The 20,301-nt window shown below is 40.2% G+C and overlaps 1 protein-coding gene across 1 annotated transcript; it reads right to left on the bottom strand.

The window, feature by feature from the left end:
* Positions 1–1,451: 1,451 nt before the first annotated feature.
* Positions 1,452–18,492, bottom strand: CDC5 (cell division cycle 5). The gene is made up of 4 exons (XM_059575814.2): positions 17,903–18,492; positions 4,234–5,958; positions 3,426–3,707; positions 1,452–2,813 (listed from the first exon to the last, which is right to left on the bottom strand). The coding sequence occupies exons 1-4, from the start codon at positions 18,077–18,079 to the stop codon at positions 1,863–1,865; spliced, it is 3,135 nt and encodes a 1,044-aa protein (XP_059431797.1). The 5' UTR covers positions 18,080–18,492; the 3' UTR covers positions 1,452–1,862.
* Between the last annotated feature and the right edge of the window lie 1,809 nt (positions 18,493–20,301).

Raw genomic sequence — 20,301 nt, 5'->3', positions numbered from 1 at the left:
TATATATATATATATATATATATATATATATTGAGGAAATGAATGAAGTCAATTATATATATATATATATATATATATCGCTTGCTTGTACGTTACTCTTAACTTTGCGTAGCAAAAATAAAATTGGTCTGATTAGTTAAAAAAAAAAAAGTAAAAACAGCAAATACAAGCATGAGCACCTGGATTTTTTATTTTTTATTCTTTTGAGAAAACCTTTAATCAGGACCTGTTGTAAAACATCATTTTTATAGCATCCAATAGAGCACTAACACGTTAGCAAATAGCACCTAATAGAATAGTACCGAAAACATTGAATTTTTCAGCCTAAATCAACAAAAAAAACCTCTTTTTCTCTTGTTCAATCCTAACTACGTACAAAGACCAAAGGCACTGCCCAGTGTCCACGTATAGAGACCAAAGCCACTAGACACCACCGCCTGCCATTGCCCAAAGTCGTCGTCCACTACCCAACGTCGCCGGCCACTGCCCAACATCGCCGGTCATTGTCCAAATTACGACCACTGGCCCAACATCGCGGGCCAAAGCCCAAATTCCAAGCATTGCCCATATTCGCTAGCCACTACCCTCTGTAACAACCCTCCTCTCCTCTCCCCCTCCTGCTGCACCACCAGAAACCCTGGATCACATCCCAACCATCGATTTTCCGCCCTCCTCTTTTCCTGCCTTGGATCCTCCCACCGACGACAAGCCTAAGATCCTCAAACCCCTGCTCTCCAAGAACAGATTGACCAATACCCACAGCGGCACCACCGACAAGGACTTATCCGACGGCAAGGAGGAGACCACCAGCCCGCACCGCCACCGTTGTAGCCGATGAGACCCCCAACCGGACTCCAACACCGACAATGCCAGAGACCCACGGCAGATTCCATGGGTCACGGCCTGACCATGAATTCTGACGGTTGCTCTCTCTTAAGCAGATTTCGGCGTGGCTAGAGGGGTAGGGTGGTTACAGGTTGGCGGGTTAAAAGGAGATGTTGACGGGTTAAAAGGAGATGTAATCAGATGTTTTACTCTTGATGTATTTTGGTGTTCTTAAGGTGTCAAATTTTGATTGGAGGCTGCAAATAGGGTGTTTTAAGATGGACCTAATAGTAGAAGCTCTCTTTTTTCTTTTTCTTTTTTGCATATTGGTAAGGGTTATTTTCCTTTTTATGTAATCTACATGCCTTTTAGTCTTATTTTTCTTTAAAAAATGGAGTTGAGATACAAGAAGAGAAATGAGAAAAGCAATCAAACACTGGATGAAAAAAGGTGCACAAAAGATTCATCTAACGGAAGAAGCAACACAACAGAAGCTTGTAAAACCCGAGAGAAATTGAAGTGATGAGAGTGCAAAAAGCGTGCAGGTTAATTGGAAAGGGCAAGAAATTCAACACCGCAATTATTGGATCCATGAGTTTCAAAAGATGGGTCCAATCGTCAAAGGATGAAATTTAAGGAGAAGATTCTATATTTAGCTTCAACATCAGTCTTTGTTTACAACGAGGTACCACCGGATTAAGCAAAAATGCAAAACCTAGAATATAGGGTACTTGATGATACAAATCATTTAAACCTTAAAGAAGACTGACACCACATTATAGGAGGAGGAAAACAAAATCTACAACAGTTTCTGTTTCTCAGTAAATAACAGTTGCACCGTACTCGACACCAAACTAACATCTTGTCCATCTCTCTTCACCTTTTTTTGGTGTGTTTTAATAAGAAAAAAACAGTAGAGAATAATGAGAATCAGAGAACAGTACCAAATCTCCCGGTTACCGCTCACTTCACCACTTGAGCAACAACAGAAAGTTCAATTGAAGATTTCATCAATTCCTGAGAACAGTAAAAAGTCATCAGTCGTCCAACTTTGTGATGACCTGCTTGGAATTGGTATTCATATCTGCCGTTTCAGTTTGTTTCTCAGCAGAATCACCATCAAGTAAAGGCTCAGCCTTCAACACATTAGGCATTTGGTTAGTGCTATCACCAGCTGAATTCAGCATGCCCCCTTGGGCACCAGAGACCTGCATGGCATCCCCGTTGGCACAACCATTGTTGTCATCTGTTTCTGGGACACAATCTTCTTCCTTGTTGACGACACAATCTCGGTTTGTGGCTTCCGCTACATTCTGTTGATCCTCAAAATTTGGATTCACCTTGGTAACCTCAGGCGTTATATCGGCAGCAGCAGCAGCCCCATCAACCGACTCAATAACCGTCTTATTTTCCTCCCCTACAACTATTTCTGGAACTCCATTAGGGTTATCTCTATCTGAATGGGAGAGCTGAATATCAGTAGTACCTTCAGAACTATAACCTTGTACTGGTGTTGTCTTCTCTCCCCCCACGGCATCCGGCATACTAGTAGACAAACTTTCAACCATGCACAGTGGAGCATGCTCATTCTGGGTATCAACATCCATATCGGGTTTTGGACTGGCATAAGCATGTTCTTGCTCAGCATCCATTTGCTGGCCTGCATTTTCATCTTCTGCAGCCTTTGCCAACTCAAGAGCATGATTCTCGGCTGCAATTTCCTCTTGCTTTTGTGCTTGTATTCTGTATTCATCCATGAGGTGTTGTATCCTATCTAGCTCTGCCACAAGATCCCCGTACCGCCTCTGCAAAGTTCGTTCCAGCTCCTTTTGCTTCTGAACTTCCTCCCATAAACTATTTATCCGGTGTGAAGCTGCTAATTGCTCTTGCTTTTGTAAAGCTTTGAAGCACTCAAGTTCCGTTGCAGCAGTGTCCATCAGCTTGAGGGTTGCTTCCACCTTTGGCCAGAGAGTCATTTTAGCCCGTGTCTGAACAATCATAACATCCAATAGTTTAGTAATCGAGGAGTTTCATATTAAGTACCATTGCTGAAAAGCAATGACCTATGAGTTAATTTACATATCATTAATGTGAGAAAATCCAATGAATTTGATTAAAATATTATTTAGGAGTTATGGCACAATATTGTACTAAATTGTGTTCACTTTTTTCCCTGTTGGCACATTGTTCTCAGAGAATGAAAAGCAATACGTTAAGATAGACATTTCTGCCCCAGAAAGTGATACATTGACAGAATTTTTTTTTTTTCTTTTTGAAACAGAGGACTTCACCACAAATATATGATACGCATTGTGCATCTACATTACATAAATGACAATAATTCCAAGGTTTTCGGGGAACAATTTGAAACATATTTCAGCCACAAGTTCAACCACTACAACTTAAACCCTATTTTGCCTTTGATGCAAAAGCAGAAATAGATTCAATTTTCCACTCTTCTGATAAAAAGGGAGCATGAGTTAGAATGGGAAAATACCAAATTAGCAACTAGTTATAGAAAGAAAATACATTCAATAAGAATTGGCACTAGTATAAAATTAAAAATATTTTTGGTGGGTATCTTACAGGCAACAGCATACCTCGTAACCATGTGTGAGAACTTTAACCTTATTCTCAAGGCTTTCTGCCTTAGCTTTATCACCATCCATCTTCTTTTTCACATTTTCAAATTCCTTCTGCAAGGCTGCAAGTTTCTCCATGTTTCCAGCAACACTTGAGAGACCATAAGCATTGCGGGTAGGGAAGTACATCAGATCATTTAGGCAAGTTTTGTGTGCTTCAACAAATTCATCAAGGGATTCATTTTCATGCCCCATTGCCAGACGAAGATACTGAACCTCTTCCTCTATCAAATAATCAGCCTGCTAACAACAATGTTTCTTAGAAGTCTGTGGCTTGATAATGAGCCAAGATAAACTAGAAAGAGTCACCAGGTAAACATTTCACAAACTCAAACTGCATAGCATAAGATGAATCTGAAACTGATGCAACAGGAATATACTCACCTATCTATCTAACAACTGACAGTTACCTGTACCTTTCTACCCAATCTGACAAAGTGTGATCAATACATGTTTTGGAGACACCAAAAAGAATATCAAATACAGGCTGTAACGCCCCCAAAAAGGCATATTTCATCAAATACACATCTTAATCATAAGAGAGAAATGTCCAATACATTTCCATACAGCTCCTTTGTAGAAGTATCTGTGCTAGACGTTTTTACTAATCCAAAATTAAATGATGTTGGTTTCAATTCTAAAACTCTTAAGATGGGGATAGTACACTGACTCAAACAATGAGACAATAAATAAATAAATAAACATGACTAGAGAAGCAGTGATGAAAACAAGAATGTACAATAATACAGCTAAGCTTAAGTCATACCTCTTTCACCTCATCTTCTCCAAAATCATCTATCTCAGGGACATAATCAGAACCATTTGCAGAGCGCTTGACACTTTTCTTTTTCTCCTTGTTCATTTTTTTGTCAAGTGGATACTTTGCGTTATCATGCTCTAGTAAGGTTAAAAGCTCCTTTCTTATCATTTCATCAGCCTGCTCAATGGAAGTAGGAGGAACAAAGGAGCTCTTGTCTTCATCTGCTCTAATAAGAGAATTTCTAATTAGATCCAATGAAGCAGTAGGAGGTCTAGGGAGTTCCCTCTGCAGTACTTTTGATCTCTTCCTAAGTAATGCCTGCTGTCTTGCCTCTTCCTCGGCCTTTTCTCTGGCAATCCTATCAGACATATCTTCTTCAATCTTCTCCTCTGGTTCTTCATTATCTTCTGGAACTGGTTGCATAACTATTCGGTACTCATTCTTCGCCTGTGGAAGATTGCCAAGGCCTGAGCGCAAGTTCCTTCTCAAATCAGCTTGTCTTCTTTGATCAAGTTTTGCACTATCATGCATATCCATATCTTCATTAATATGGAGCTCATCCCTGATGGGAGTTCCCTTAGGCGTCATATTAAAAGAATAGCCATCTCTTGATGGTGTCGTGCCAAATCTAGGCGTATGACCAACAGCTCCAGGAGTTGCTGAAGGAGTCAACATAGGATTTGGTGTTTGGATCTCCCTTTTCTTAGGAGTGACCCCTGAAAAATCAGAAGGGTGCAACTCTGGATTCTCTCCCCCTAATAATGGTGTTTGAGATTCCCTCAACCTGGCCAGATTTTCTGCTTCCATCATAATAGCATCGCCCTTACCAGCAGGTGTTCTTTGTGGAGTTCGTAAAGGTGTTGTCATTCCTTGCTGTGGTGTCTGGGCATAATTTGTAAGAAGAGCACGTGTCGCACCACTCCCTTCAGCAAGTTCCTCACTCCCAGCAAGAAGATCACTAGCATAACCCATTTTTGCAATTTCCTCCAATTCATGGTCGGAAATCTGGGGTGCAGGAAGCATAAGTTTTGACCTCTTCCTAACTGTTTCTGGATCATTCATCTTGTTGGCTTGTAGAATAGCCGATGGAGCATCCTGCCTTTGTGCAATTTTATTCTTTGCGACATCTTGCTTTCTTAATTGTGCTTCCACATCCATTCTTCTTTTCCCTTCAAGTTCTTCAATTGTGGTCGGGAACTTGGGCTGCTCCACTGGTCTATCCTCATCAGCAACATCAAAAAAGCCTGAAGGAGGCTTCTTCTCAAAGGGAATCTCCGCATTGTAGTCTATGCCCTTCCTCTTCCTCTTGCGTTGCCTGTTGTCAATTCCAGCAGCCTTCAGTTCTCTCCTTTTCTGTAAAGAAGCGAGCCTCCTGGCCTCCTCAAGCTGTTTCTCCCTGGCTTTCCTCTTTGCCTTCTTACCTTTGGTGTTGGCTAACCGAGCTCGTGCCTCAGAAAGCATTTCTTTCTCATCCTCATCCATATCCACAGGATCTGGACGTGCAGGCTTTGACTCAGGGTTCGGGTCAATCTCTCCAGGACGCAATTTCCGAGGGTCATCACCTGGTTCATAGTTCTCATCCTTAGCACAAGCTGCATCAAGGAGTTTCTCGTACCGCTCAAGGCACTGGGATGGAGTACGACCAACAATTGGGGCAATTGTTCTCCACTGTGTGGGCATGAGTTTAGCAAGATGGAGTAATTTCTCATCCTCCTCTCTGGTCCACTCAGTCTACAATAATCATGGAGATCAAAATATCAGTTCCTATATGTTCCAAAAAGGATTCCACGGTGAGAAAATTAAAATACAATCGGGAAAGTAAAAAATGCTCTAAGATCATAAAATAATCAAACGAGCAGCTACCACAAATGCTCAATGAAGAAATACACAGGTACAAGGCCCCATAGATCCATTTTCTGTTGAGATAACACACACAAATCTCATGTTTGAAACTTTGATGTAGTTAGAAAAGATAAGTTCATGACATTCCCTTGCTTTTAATGACAAGTACCGTTCTTTAGGTGCAAGGTGATGGAGTCATTGTAGCCACACCTACACGAAATACTGCTTACTGCACAGCTGCGGGAGGTTCCATGGTAACCTGTGCTTTGTATACAAGTCATAGTTATATAATTTTGGTACCTGGATATTATTTGATTCTCGAGCATGGTTCTTTAGTTTCCAGTAGACTTGAGCTCTGGTAGAAATTAGTTCTTAATATTTTAATTTTTTTGATGGGGTATTCAAGTTGGTTATGCATTGAAGCTAAATCCTTATGAGTTCATATTTGAGGTTGGTGTTACGGTTCTGCGGGTTTTTGAGAAAAGTAGGGGCTCCGCTCATTCAGTATTTCTCAGCAAAGTTACAGTGAGCTGGCTGGTGGACACCACGGTCTGTTTGAAGCAAAAGGTGCAAAAGAGTTCGTTAAGTCCCCTAGGGTACGGAGCAAAGCTTTTATCATTCAATGTTGTGCGAACAAATTTGATCGCTTCTTGACAATCATGGAGTGTGAAGGGGAACAAAGAGGCTCGATGGTCATCCTAGAAGGTAGAGGCAGTAGTGGGTGGTCGGGCTTTGCTCAAGATTTGCTGAAGTTCCAAGATTTTTCCAGCCACCCCACAATGGTGGAAACAGAGCTGTGCAAGCCAGGGAAGCTTTCCGTGGGTACCCAGCGCATATAGTATGGTGGTGCGACCAACAGTGACTGTGATGGGTGTCAAGTGAAGCATCTCTTATGAGTTCATACACGGAGGCGCTGGTTGAGCTGGGAAGAGTATGACAAGCTCCTCATCTTTAAGCAGAGGATGCAAAATAGTTCTTGAAGTCTTCTAGAGTGTGGAGCAAAGATTTTATCATACAATGTTGTGCGGACAAATTTGATTGCTTCTTGGCAATCACAGAGTATGGACGAGGGGGACAAGAAGGTTGGAATTTAAAGTGTTCGGGATAATGCCCTAAACTCTAATTAGTTTAATAAGATATTTTGGTTTAAATAGAATAAAGTTGTTATTCACTAATATATTTATTGAGCATTGAGCAGATAACATATTTACATGCTTTTACTTTATGAACATTATATATCATATGCATGTAAATGGTCCTTAGATTACATTGAATATGGCCTATAGTGGGAGTTATAAGAGTATCACATAGAAGATTTTAGACCATAAACCTTGTAGTCTAAAACCTTGTGTTTACAGCTATTAATGGAATTAGGCATTTCATTGGATAAAACTATAACACATCAATCATGATGATCTATCTTAATCATGTTAATATGTGACTTCGAATTACTGTGGTGGTTAGGGAGGGTTCAATGCACCCAATGGACCACAGGAGTTGCCATTCCTTTTAAACATTGTCTAAAATGAATAATGTGAAACTCTATAAAGACTCTTATATCAATTCTAAATCCTGAGAGAATTGCAAATTCAAATGTCAAGTGTAAATCACTTTGATGCATTTAGGAGTGAAACCTTTTTGCGATCAAAATTCTCAATCATTGGGTGATTGCATGTAGTATTGTGGCAACATCCTCAAGAAGGAAACCAAATCCTTTGATTAATTCAAAGAGATATGAAATTTTGCCTTGAGTTTAAGTTTAATGAATTAATAATTATTCTTAGTCCTTGGCCAAGGCATTTTAGTATGAAATTACTAAAATAATTATTACTTGATGAAATATTATTTCTCAAGTAAGAGAATAATTATGTAATTAAGCGGGGTACTCTAGGATTGACTTTAATTCGACTACATAATATTTCATGGAGGAATCAAATATAAGAATTGTCTAAAGGATTAATTGAATAAATAAAAAATTCTATAGAGTTCAACTACAATTATTTAGTATAATTAATTGTAATTTTTATTTTTTTTTGATAAATAATGTATATTAACAAAACAAGTAGAGGGACGCAACCCATGTACATCAAAAAGTATATAAGAAAACCCTTACTAAGTAAAGAAAGAAGCACATAACACTAAAAATTCAAAAAAAAAAAAAAAAAGTAGAAACAAGCGAAATATGCAATGTCACTCTCCATTAAAATAAAGTGTAACACCAACTTCTTCAACTCGAGCAAGCCATTTTCATGATCATCAAAGCTTCACGCATTCCGCTCTCGCCAAAGAGACCACATCACACACAATCATCATCCATATGTACAAAGCAAGACAATTACCCAATTGTCCCCTCCAACTTCCCAAACAGTCACTCACCCTATGCGGCATAACCCAATGAACACCAAAGAGCTGAAAAAACGTGCTCCATATCTCGATTGCAACCTCACAATGCTAGAATAAATGGTCGATTGACTCTCCACAATGCTTACACATGCAACACCACTACATCACCATAATATTCATCTTCCATAAATTGTCCAAGGTTGAGATTTTCTTAGAGCCACTGTCCACACAAAGAAAGCCGCTCTCGGGGGAGCCATAACTTTCCAAATACTCTTCCAAGGACAAATCGCTTGTACCAGAGTAGACAATACCTAGTAGTAAGACTTCACTTCAAATGTCTTCCTTTTTGATGGAACCCAACAAATTTTATCCTCACCTCCGTATCTAACTTTTTGGGAATACAACAATTCAAAAAATTGTGAGACCACATCTACTTCTCAATCATGCAAAGGGCAAATAAACAAAACATTCTAATGAATGATACCATTCGGAACCTGCATATTCTCCTCCACCCACACATCCTTATCACAAGGTAATACCCCACACCACACACCAAACCTTAGACCTGATGTGTATGCCACCAAAGTCCAAGGCCTTCATCACTTGAGCCAACCTTTAGGGTAATGTTAGGAAAGATTCTCACTACAGATAACCTAGAGAGAAAGAAATTATTGTAGTTTTGAAGACCGTGAGAGGACAATGGTCGACTTAAATGTGTCTTTTCTCAATATTGTCTACCATTGGATGCCAGCCATTGATTGCTTTCATTTTTCTAGCTTTCATGATTTTCTAGATATTTGTCATTTTCTTGGTTAGTTGTTTCTCTTGTATATTTATTGTGTGGGTTTCATGCGAAAATTCAAGATTTAGCCTAAGCCCTAGCCTAAGTTCTCTCGGTGCAGGATTGTATCGCCAAAGGTCGGTTCCAATAGATTCGTCGGAGATGGCAGCATGTCCGGAGATAAGAGTATGTAGCGGCTTAGCAGGTTGCTCTAGCCACCACGCCTGAAGTTTTCTACCGTGTTGGGTGCCCCCAAGTCCTCCTGTCAAAGCCGGCAACTTCTTTATGTTTCCTCCTAGGCCCGCAAGTGTTGATGCTGGGCTGGATGGGTCTATTCCGAGTAGTTGTTCGCAGGTGTCTGATCATTCTGTTGATGGGTCCAATCCGTTCGTCGAGGATGGGTTCTTTGTCAGTGTTTGTTAGGTCAGATTTTACTGATGAACGCAAATTGCTGGTCCTCCTCCCAAGCTGGTGAAGCTTTACCACTGCAAGCTTAAGGCAAGTTTAAGGACTGTAGGGTCGTCTGGGTTGTGTGAAACGGAAGGGAAATTTGGGCTGCCTTCTTCGCCTAACGCCGAAGCTATCTCTCTGCCTTCACTTAGGCCGATGATCTCTCAATTTTTGCCGGGTTTGTCTTCTTTCAACAGCGTTCATCCTCTTCAGTTTTCGAGGGTTTTTCGTTGGCCCCCCCTATCGGTGGCTGGTATCGTCATCGAGGAGGGTGAATCATCAAATGGGGGTGTCTTGGCTGGGGCTGGGGAGAATGGAAAGGTGGGGTTTGGGGGCTATTCCAAGTTCGTGCTCAGTGCGATGGGAGCTGCTCCCATTATGGGGTTGTCTTATGGGGGTGACGAGAAAAGACTTTCAAATCTTTTTTCTGCCATTGAAGATAGGGTTTCTGCTTCTAAACCTAAGGGGAAGAGGGAGCTTAAAAATTTGGAATGATCCATTAATTTTGATGTTAGAAGCAATGGCTCTAATTGGGGAAAAGGCAGGACTAGTGCTTGTTCTATGGGTTTAGGGCTTTTTTAATTTTTGTTTTTCAGCGTATAGGATTTGTGTAATGCTGCCTGCATCAACCAATGCAGCAGTGTTTGCATATATAGCAAAGAAAGAGTTACAAGTCGATACTAACTTACACTCTATAATACAATACAAGTTTAAACACCATAGGACAGTACTAGAGTCCTATCATAAGTCTTCTTGATGCTTATAATCCTCTACATTATCTCTAGGAGTTTGAGTTTGAGTAGGTCTAATACAGCATTCTCTTGTATACTTCATGTGTACTAGGGTTGCACCCCTTTGCGCTTTTGATATGCAACATTACTTGTCAAAAAGAATATTTAGTGTGCACCTGGGTTTTGGGCCTTTGTATTTTTTTATTGAATTCCATTTACTTATCAAAAAAGAGATAACACACAAATACAAAATAAAACCAATTCCAAATCTCATGCCCTGACAAGCAGCTAAACGCTCCAAGAAAAGCAAGTTTAAAGACCAAAATGGTTTAAAATTATAGTCTAAATTTGATGTAGGGCCAATTCAATACCCTCAGTAGGCCACTTCTGTTGCTACTTCAATCTTAGTTTTATGTTTCTTTATGTTAGAAAGACGTGATTATGCTTCCTGTAATTTTAAGAGCCAAGGGTATTACTATAAATTTTAGAATTCTGGATAATGTCGTACTTTTGAGCCATAGGATCTTATTTCAGTTTCATAATGTTATTTTTTCTTTTTCTTTTTATAAGTAATAACCAGACTTATTAAAAGCGTGAAGCGCCCCAAGGTACACAGAGTAAATACAAAAGGAATCACGTAAATAAAAAGGGAAAAGCGAACAAGGAAATCATCATAACTTATCAACAACAGAGACACAAACCCTACAGTCCAAAGATACAATGTATGAAAACAAGAGGATAATATGTCCTCCGAAGACCTCTCCAAGTCTTCAAAGCACCTATTGTTCATTTCCCTCCATAAACACCAAAAGAGCCAAGTAGGCACCATATTTCAGATGGCACTCCACAAAGCAAAAGCTACTTCACAATGAAGAAGAAGATGGTCCACCGTCTCCTCGCTTCTCTTACACATGCAACATCTATTGATCACAATAACATGCTGCTTCCTGAGATTATCTAAGGTCAGGATTTTACCTAAAGCCGCCGACCACGCAATAAGAACTGCCCTCATAATGTTGTTGACTTATAATTTGTGAGTTTTACAAGTTATGTAGTTTAGGCTTAGTAGCCAAAACCCAAGAAGTGCAGCCAAGGATTGTGTGTAACTTCATGAGAATTTCTGCAAAGATTGGTCTTGATTATTCTATGATGCAACCCTGTCAAATATCCGATGCCAAGATTGGATAAGAATTCTGACGTAGCGGAAGACTAAGGTAACTAATCAAAGAGCAGCGTCTTTGATTCTGTAAGGAGAAGCTTCTTCGTCTTCTACTCAAAAAGATAAAAACAAGCCCACAGGCTAAAAGAAAGATAAAACTCCACAGAGTATTTGAGAAAAAATTCTCTGATTTGATAATAATTCAATGAGTTCTGTTTTACATAATAAGCTAGCCTATTTATAAGAGAAATCCTTGGAGAAAAAGTAAACCTACTTCTAGTAGAGAAAGTAAATCTAATCTTAGTAGGAAAGTAAACGTAATCCTAGTAGGGAAAGTAAACATAATTTTAATAGGAAAAGTAAATATACTCCTAGTAGGGAAAGGATTAATAGTTAACTATTTATTCTTGGGGGTCGGGACACACATGTCCTACATTAGTATCCCCTTCTTGAAAAGAACTTGTCCTCGAGGTAAGTTCTGACTCCTCTGGTGGAAAATATTCAAAAATGTCTACCACGTTGAATGTTGAGGATATTGCCATTTCTTCTGGAAGATCGATGACATATACATTGTCGTTAATCCTTTTTAGTACCTTGCATGGACCATACTTCTTATTCCTCAGCTTTCCAGAAGTACCAGTCGCCAGTGGCCCCTTGCGTAGATACACTATCACAAGATCTCCTTGACAAATCTTCGATCGTCGACCCTTGTCAGCTTAGTTTGGGTGCTTCTCAGTTTTCAAACCCAACTTTGAAACCATCTCCTTAGACACTACGTTCTCCCCGCTACCACCATCAATAATCACATCACATACCCTCTGATTGACTATGCAGCGGGTACAAAAAATCTTGTGCCTTTGAGATTGATCCTCTTGCCTCGGGGTCAAGAATAAACGTTGAACTACTAAGGATCGGCAAAGTGGGATTCCCTCATCTACGTCAGCCAACTCCTCTTCCTCATACTCGGGTGTATCAATATCTCCATTTTCAGACCCTTCCTCTGGCTCGGGTTCGATCAAGTTTACCATCTGCCTTCAAGGACATTAATGCGACCTATGTCCCAATTGGTTGCATTTGAAACACTTGTCTAGACCGGGCCGTGCGTATGGATTGTTGGCTGGTTGTCTCAAGGTGTTTGAATTGCTGCTGGCTCCTTTTCCTGTGGAAGTCATTGGTTGACTTGGTGTGACTGTCGGGACTAGAGGTTTTCCCCGACCCTGTGTTGGTCTCATCGAATCGCTCGGGTTTCGCTCCCAGGTTGGTGCTCTAGGCCTCACCAGTTGCTTCTCTGCTCAGGTTGCCAAACTAACTACCTCGTTCAAAGTAAAGACAAGATGCATAGAAACCTTATCTGGTATTGCCACACGCAGTCCACCAATAAACCTTGCAACTTGTTGATCCTCTGTCTCCATGAGATCATTCCGAGCAGATAGGTGATAGAAATCATCAACATATGCCTGGATGGTCCGACCTCCTTGTCGACACTCTTGGTATTGTTGGAATAGCCGTTGCTCAAAGTCCGGTGGTAAAAACCATGCTTTGAGTAGCCGCTTCATTTCAACCATGAAGTTACAGGTCCCTTCTCTTGTCGGACTCGAGAAATCTGTAATTTTTCCCACCAAGCAGAAGCTCCGCCCTTGAACTTGTATGCCACTAATTTCACCTTGCGATCCTCGCGAATACTCATATAATCAAAGAACCTCTCTACTTCCATCACCCAATCTAAGAAATCTTTGATTTGAAGATGCCCGTTGAATGATGGGAGATCAATCTTCATTCGGTATTCGTGGGATTCCTCCCTACCATGATCCTAATGTCTGGGTTGCTCTCCCTCAGCATCCCGGTAGCCAGCGCCTTCATAGACATTCCCCATATGGCCAGCTCCACCACGCTCATAACCTATGAAGCCTGTGCCGCCACGACCGACTCCTCTACGTAGTCCACCCCTTTGATCTACCCCAATGTCCCGTCTGAATACTCCTTCAGCGAAGTCTTCATCGTCACTAAGATCGTCATAGGCCAGTGGTCGGTTTATGGGTGCAGGTTGTTGGTGAGGAATAGGCCTCACTCGGATCCGATCGTCATCATGGGCATCATTGTCCTTGTGATTACGATTAGGACCTATGTGCATGCACTCTATCATCTCCCGCATCTGGTGCATCTCCTGTTGCATCGTTTGCTGGATCTGCCGAAGCTCTTGGAATTCGGCTCTCCAAGGAGCCTCCTTGTCACGAGCAGCGTCGTTAAAGGAATCGTCACCGTTGCGCTAATTGGTCATGATCAGGATAAAGCATGCTCTGATACTAACTGACGTAGCGGAAGACTAAGGTAACTAATCAACAAGCAACGTCTCTGATTCTGCAAGGAGAAGCGTCTTCGTCTTATACCCAAAAAGATAAAAACAAGCATGCAGGCTAAAAGAAAGATAAAACTCCGCAGAGTATTTGAGAGAAAATTCTTTGATTTGATAATAATTCAATAAGTTCTGTTTTACATAATAAGCTAGCCTATTTATAGAAGAGAAATCCTTGGAGAAAAAGTAAACCTACTTCTAGTAGAGAAAGTAAATCTAATCTTAGTAGGAAGTAAACATAATCCTAGTAGAGAAAGTAAACATAATTCTAATAGGAAAAGTAAATATACTCCTAGTAGGGAAAGGATTAATAGTAAACTATTTATTCTTGGGGGTGGGGACACACATGTCCTACATCAAATTCGGACCTATTCCTACCCTGAATTCCTCTAATCTTTAAAATTCTAAACCACCTATCCTTCAAAAACCTCCCAAACAACAATAACAAATCAAATCCCCTTTCCCCAGTTATTGTTACAACTAGCCAAACCCTAAGAATTCCTCTTGGTTTTATCTCCAAATCCTACCCATCCTTTACACCCTTAGAAACCCTATATTCTCTAAGATTTTATGGACTTTTCCCACAAAAACCCTAGCCCTAGCTATCCTAAAACCCTAAAAAACTGCCAAATAAACCCTATATAGCCTAAAGGTCCTAATATTGCTGCTGTCCTATATTATATTTTGATATCATACCTGGAAAACGCTATCTCAAATTTTTTATGTATTGAGATGAAGAGCCAAATCATCATGTAATGAGGATAAAGAGGTATTATTTGATTATAGGGTTCTCAAATTAGATGATTTGGAAAAGTATGATGTTAATATCTCCCTTCTTTTGGCTCTAAGGTGTATTCTTGCTAACTAAATAAGAGGATGGAAATAGCAGGAATAACTCTATACTCCACACTTTGGTTTGTTGTGTGGATCAAGCTAAAAAACTTATTATTGATGGTGGAAGATGTTGGAATGTCACGTCGACATACACAGTTAAACGCCTCAAGCTTCCAGCCAAACTACATTCACAACCATTCACTGTGGCTTGGATACAGGTATTTATCAACTGGTAACTGAGTTTTGTTACTATTAGATATGGTGCAATTTGTTTTTCTATAGACTACACACACATCTTACTTGGTCAGGTTATAATATTCTGATGTTCAGCATTGTGCAAGGGAAAATATATACTTTCTTCCTCAACAATAAGGAAATTGTTCTAAAGTCCGTGAGTGCAAAGAAGATGAAAAATTATCTAGAACTACCAAAGACTGCTGCCGAGAAGATGCCAAATGATGTAGCTGAAAACTAGATCAGCAAGAACAGAAAGAGGGAAAATGTAAGCTGAGGGATGAAATACCAAACTAGCAAGATGAAAGTCCAAGACAGGACTTAAAACTTACTTCACAAAGAGAAATTTCAACAAGGGAGAAAAGGATTAGAGGTTAAACAAGTTTGGAATGACCAATGAATTTGATGACTAGCCCCATATAGTGCATATGATGGAGCAGCCCAACTCCCTAGTGCTTCCTATGGATTGAACTAAGGATATGTCACCTACAACAATTGTTCCTATCACAGATTTTTTTCTCCCTCACAGTCCCATTTAAGTCCCAAACCCTTTGTGGTTGTGGATTCTGGGTTGAAGCCCACACTCATGTTGGGTATGGGTGCGAATGGGGCATCTAGCCTCCTCATCCAGCCTGTTGATCTACTAGGGAAGGCGCCTGAAGTGGTCCTGCGTATGACATTGTCAAAGGCAACGCCGGCAACTGAGATGGTCATGGTGACTCCAATTGGGGTATACCTGTCAGATGGGTTTGTCCCAACGAGTTCTAGTGTCGCCAGTGACCTCTTTTTCTTCCAGCCTTGGACAGAAGGCTCGTCAATTTCTAACTAGATCTTGCCTAAAGCAAAGGCTAGTCTCCAGTCTTCAATGTTTACAACTATAATGGCTCAGCCAAGTGACGGAGGTTCCCTTTTGCAAAGGCTGCTTCCTTCTTCAGACCCTTTCCCCATAGTGAAGGAGGCTGTTCCAGTGAGGAGTCTTCTCCAGTGAGGCTTTCTTAACCCTCAACTCCCGCCAGCAGCTTTGGGCTTGCGTAAGGAATGTGACTTCATTCCAACAGTGGTGGCAACTAGGGCTACAGCAACAATGTCTAATGAAGATCGTAATGTTGGGTTTTCTTCGGTTAAATTTTGTTACGGACAGTCTTCGGTGCTGGTGGCAAGGGATAATAGAGGTGATTTTTGGGTGGAGGAGGATTCGGGTGAGGGGATCGAAGACCCTATAGTGCTTCTCCCTCAAAAGGTAAAGGGTAGAAGGGAGCTTCTGAATTTAGAGTGCTCCATCAAATATGATTCTAAGGGAGCGTCATCTAGGTGTGGGAAAGGCATGGCTCACACTTTCTAGCATTGAGTGCTTTGTGTGGGCTTCATGTGGGTTTCGGGCTTTTGGCGTTTTGAGGGCTTTTCGGGTTGTGCAGGTTTGTGGGTTTTCTTTGCCGTTACGTTTCTGTTTTTCTTTTGCTGTTTCAGTTAGGAGCTTCTTGTGTATACTGCTTGTGTACATAGGGGCGCCTTACACTTTTTTTAATAATATTTTCCATTACTTAGCAAAAAAAGAATTTACTACTACATTTGGAAAGAAGGAAGTTACTTTATCACCATGGTTGCCTCCAAGAAAGAAGAGCAAACAACTTGAACTTCAGACTTATGCTATGGTAAAGATGCAATTCATGATATGTGAAAATCTAATTGCCAAATGCTTAAAAGCTCATCTTTTTCCAACTAGGGGAGAAATGGATGTAACGGTTTCTAATCAATTAAAAATGGGTTTTTGAAAATTTTCAGTAAACACTACTCTTGAGGATTGTGCAATGTTAACTCTATCCAAAGTGTGATGCCGAGAAACCATAGATGTGATGCTTAGGTTTACCTTTGAATTCTTAAGCCATTTCCCAACAAATTCCAGCCAAGACCAGATATGAATTTGAACCCACCTTTTCCCTAAAATATTTATTTTTAAAAACCTAAATCACCAACCCGCAAACAACCACAAAAGGCAAAACATCCCCAGATATTACTCACATCCCAGGATCAGCCACCCAAATCTAAGTTTTCCCCATTGTTTCATCTCCAAATCCTACCCTTCCTTACACCACTAGAAACCCTATATTCCCTACAATTTTCCAGCATTTTCCCACCAAAACACTAGCTATCCCAAAAACCTACCAACCTAAAGTTCTGCATGTTTAATATTCTTTTGATAAGTAATCGAAATATCATTAACAAGCAAAGGGTGCAACCCAAATACACATGAAGTATAACAGAGAAATGCTTAGCAAGGAAAAAAATGAACAAGAAAGTTATGAAAACTAAGTAAACAGGGATAGACATACGCAACTGTCTAAAGATAAAGAGTACCTAAAGAAAAAAGACTTAAGTTCCACTACCATCCTCTAGCGGTCTTCGAAATTTCTATCATTTATTTTCCTCCAAAGACACCACAAAAAACAAGAAGGCACCATATTCCACACTGCTGCAAACTGAATGCTAGTAAAAGGCTACTACTTGTCTAGGCATAATCTAAAACAGCTCAATATGACTGAAAACACCATTCCATAAGGCACAAGCAACCTCACAATGGAGAAGGAGATGATTCACAAACTCCCCATTCCGCATGTTTAATATTTTGTCAACTAAAAGCATACATACTCAAAACAAATTGAATACACAGCACCAAGAAAATCAAATAACTTATCACAATATACTCATTTCCAGACAGAGTTGCAGCTTAAGAAACAAGAACCCATGCAAAGCAAACAATCATAATCCTATTCTCTCACTCACTCTTGTCAAGAACCAAACTGACTCTTACATTTCTACAATAACATCACTTTGAACATAAATCAACATAACCCAAAAAACAAACATGTGCGGGATTTGAATTTTCTCGAACGTGTTCCCTGAATTTTCTGAGCAAACAAACAGAAGAAAAAGAAGAAGATAGTAAATACCTTTTTAATGGAGGGGTCGAGCCACTCGTACCAGCGAGCCTTGCACTGCTTGGCGGACTTGCGAACGAGGAGAGAGGAGATTCGCGCCCACTGGTTCTTCCCATATTTCATCACCGCCGCCTTGAGGATCTCATCCTCCGTGTTCTTCCACACGCCTCCCTTTATCATGATCCTCATCTTGATGCCTTTTTTTAATTACTCCTCTCCTTCTCAAGTGTTCTAGGGTTTTGAAGAAGAAGAAGAAGAAGAAAAAGATGAAGACGGTAGATGGAAATGGCAAAAGAGGAGGGGTAGCAAACAAACCCTACACTCTGTTTCAGAATGGGGAGACAGACCGGAGTACCAAACAAACCCTACACTCGAAAGCACGAAGGAAAGCGCGAGGCTCTGCTCCTATAGCGAATAAGCAATCAAGGCCCAGAAGATCAGATCGAAAACCCTAGCTCTTGTTTCCGCTTTCGGTTTGAGCTGCAAGGTGTAGCCGTCAGTCTCTCAATTTTCATTCTGTGTTTGGTTGCTGGGAAAGCGTAGTAAATGTAAGAAAAAAATCCGAAGAGTCGCTGTCAATTCCAGCCCAATTGTAGCTTTCTTCGGCGCTCCGATGTCTCTAAAGTCCCATTTTAAATCAAATCTTGGAAAATACATGGTTTGGGTTGATATTTAAAATCTCATAATTTTAATGGCTGTGTTACAAAAAAATAATAATAATAATTTTAATGGCTAAAATATAAATACAAAATATAATTTTCAATGTTAATTTGCGATTTCTGAATTTTTTAAAAGGGTTAAATACTTTTTTGTCCTGAGTGATTTAACAACTTTATTTTTTGCCATTCGGCTTCACTTTGTATTACATATGATACCTCAATAATAGCTAAAAATGAAGATGGTACATCCGTCTAACTTCCGTCTAAAATTTAATGAAAATCCACATTAGAACCTCTAAAAAATCATCGGTGGCCGATCACCCCATGGGGGTGGCTAGAGTCACCCTTTGCCGGTTTGGTGGTGGTTCGACTACCCTCATTTTGCAACTTGGGGGTGATTTCGGTCACCCCCAAAGCCCTTGAGCGGTTTGAAGGTGATTCGGTTATCCTCATTTTGCAACCTAGGGGTGGCTAAAACCACCCCCAAGGCTGATCCCAGACCAACTAATCTAGAAGGGCCAACAGCCCCAAAATGCCAACTAAAAAAAAGTTACGGTTGGCCCTTGGGGGGTGGCTAAAGGCCATGGGGTTGGTTTAGCCACCCCCAAACTGGCCGCTCAAGTCACTCCTTTTCCAATTTGTTTTTTAATTTTGTTTTTTAATGGTTTTAATTATTTTAGTTTTAAATTTCTTTCTTTTTTTAATTAGGTATAGAGACACGTGTCAATTTGTAGGGGTGTTGACATTAAATTTTGGACGGAAGTTAGACAGATGTATTATCTTCGTTTTTAGCCATTATTGACGTACTATATGTGATACAAAATGAAATCAAAAAAGTAAAAAAATAAAGTTGTCAAACCACATGAGGCAAAAGTATTTAACCTTTTTTAAAATTATATTTTAAAATCGCACATTTTAAATTATTATTTTAATAACACACTTGTTAAAGTTGCAAAATCTAACCCTTGATATCCATGAGGCCCTTTTGTTGTGTTAAGATTTTTTGTGTGTATGGCTTGAGTTTTTGTTTCTGCTTTTATTTTTATTTTTAAAAAAGAATCAAATTTAATTCTTGGGTTTTCATGCTATAACATTATAAAAATGACTTGAGGGTGTTTGGCAAACCCCTCCGCACTGTTCACCAACCCACGGCATTGTAGATTGGATTGGGCGCCGAAGACAGTTAGAAAAAAAAGCAGACTGTTGCACGCTGACAGGTATGGGTTTATTATCAATATTTTCTATTTTACCCCTTTAGCATTGTAAACAATTCCTATTTTGTCCTTTGAAAACACCCACACAAAAATATACCCAAATTTTTCCCCCCCCCCCCCATCTCACAACATAGTGAGAAACTTCCTCTTCCCCAAATTTTCCCCCCCATCTCATAGCACAGCGAGTAACTTACTCTTCCCCAACAACACTCACTCCTTCCTCCTCCTTCCATCTCCTTCCTCTTTCCGCCATTCTCTTTCTCTTTCCCCCATTCTCAGTCTCGGCATATAGGAGGATCAACAAGGAAAAGGAATCAACCACACCTTCATTGGCTTGGTGACTGGGTTCTGTATCTGAACCTGTGCGCCGCCAGTGAGTAAATCCTCTGTTCTTTGTTCTTCGCACTCCAGTTGGTTGTACTCTTCGTACTGAAAAAACCGACTAGATCTATTTTTCTAATATGCCTCAAGACAGTACGAGACAAGCACAGATACATCTCTGGACCAGATCGACGACCAAGGTGAGTGTATTAAACTT

This window comes from Corylus avellana, chromosome 11 (genome assembly GCF_965113065.1).
Source record: "Corylus avellana chromosome 11, dhCorAvel1.hap1.2, whole genome shotgun sequence".
In the NCBI taxonomy this organism is placed as follows: Eukaryota; Viridiplantae; Streptophyta; class Magnoliopsida; order Fagales; family Betulaceae; genus Corylus; species Corylus avellana.
Note: the sequence above shows the minus strand (reverse complement) of the source record. Positions and strands in the feature narration are given on the sequence as shown.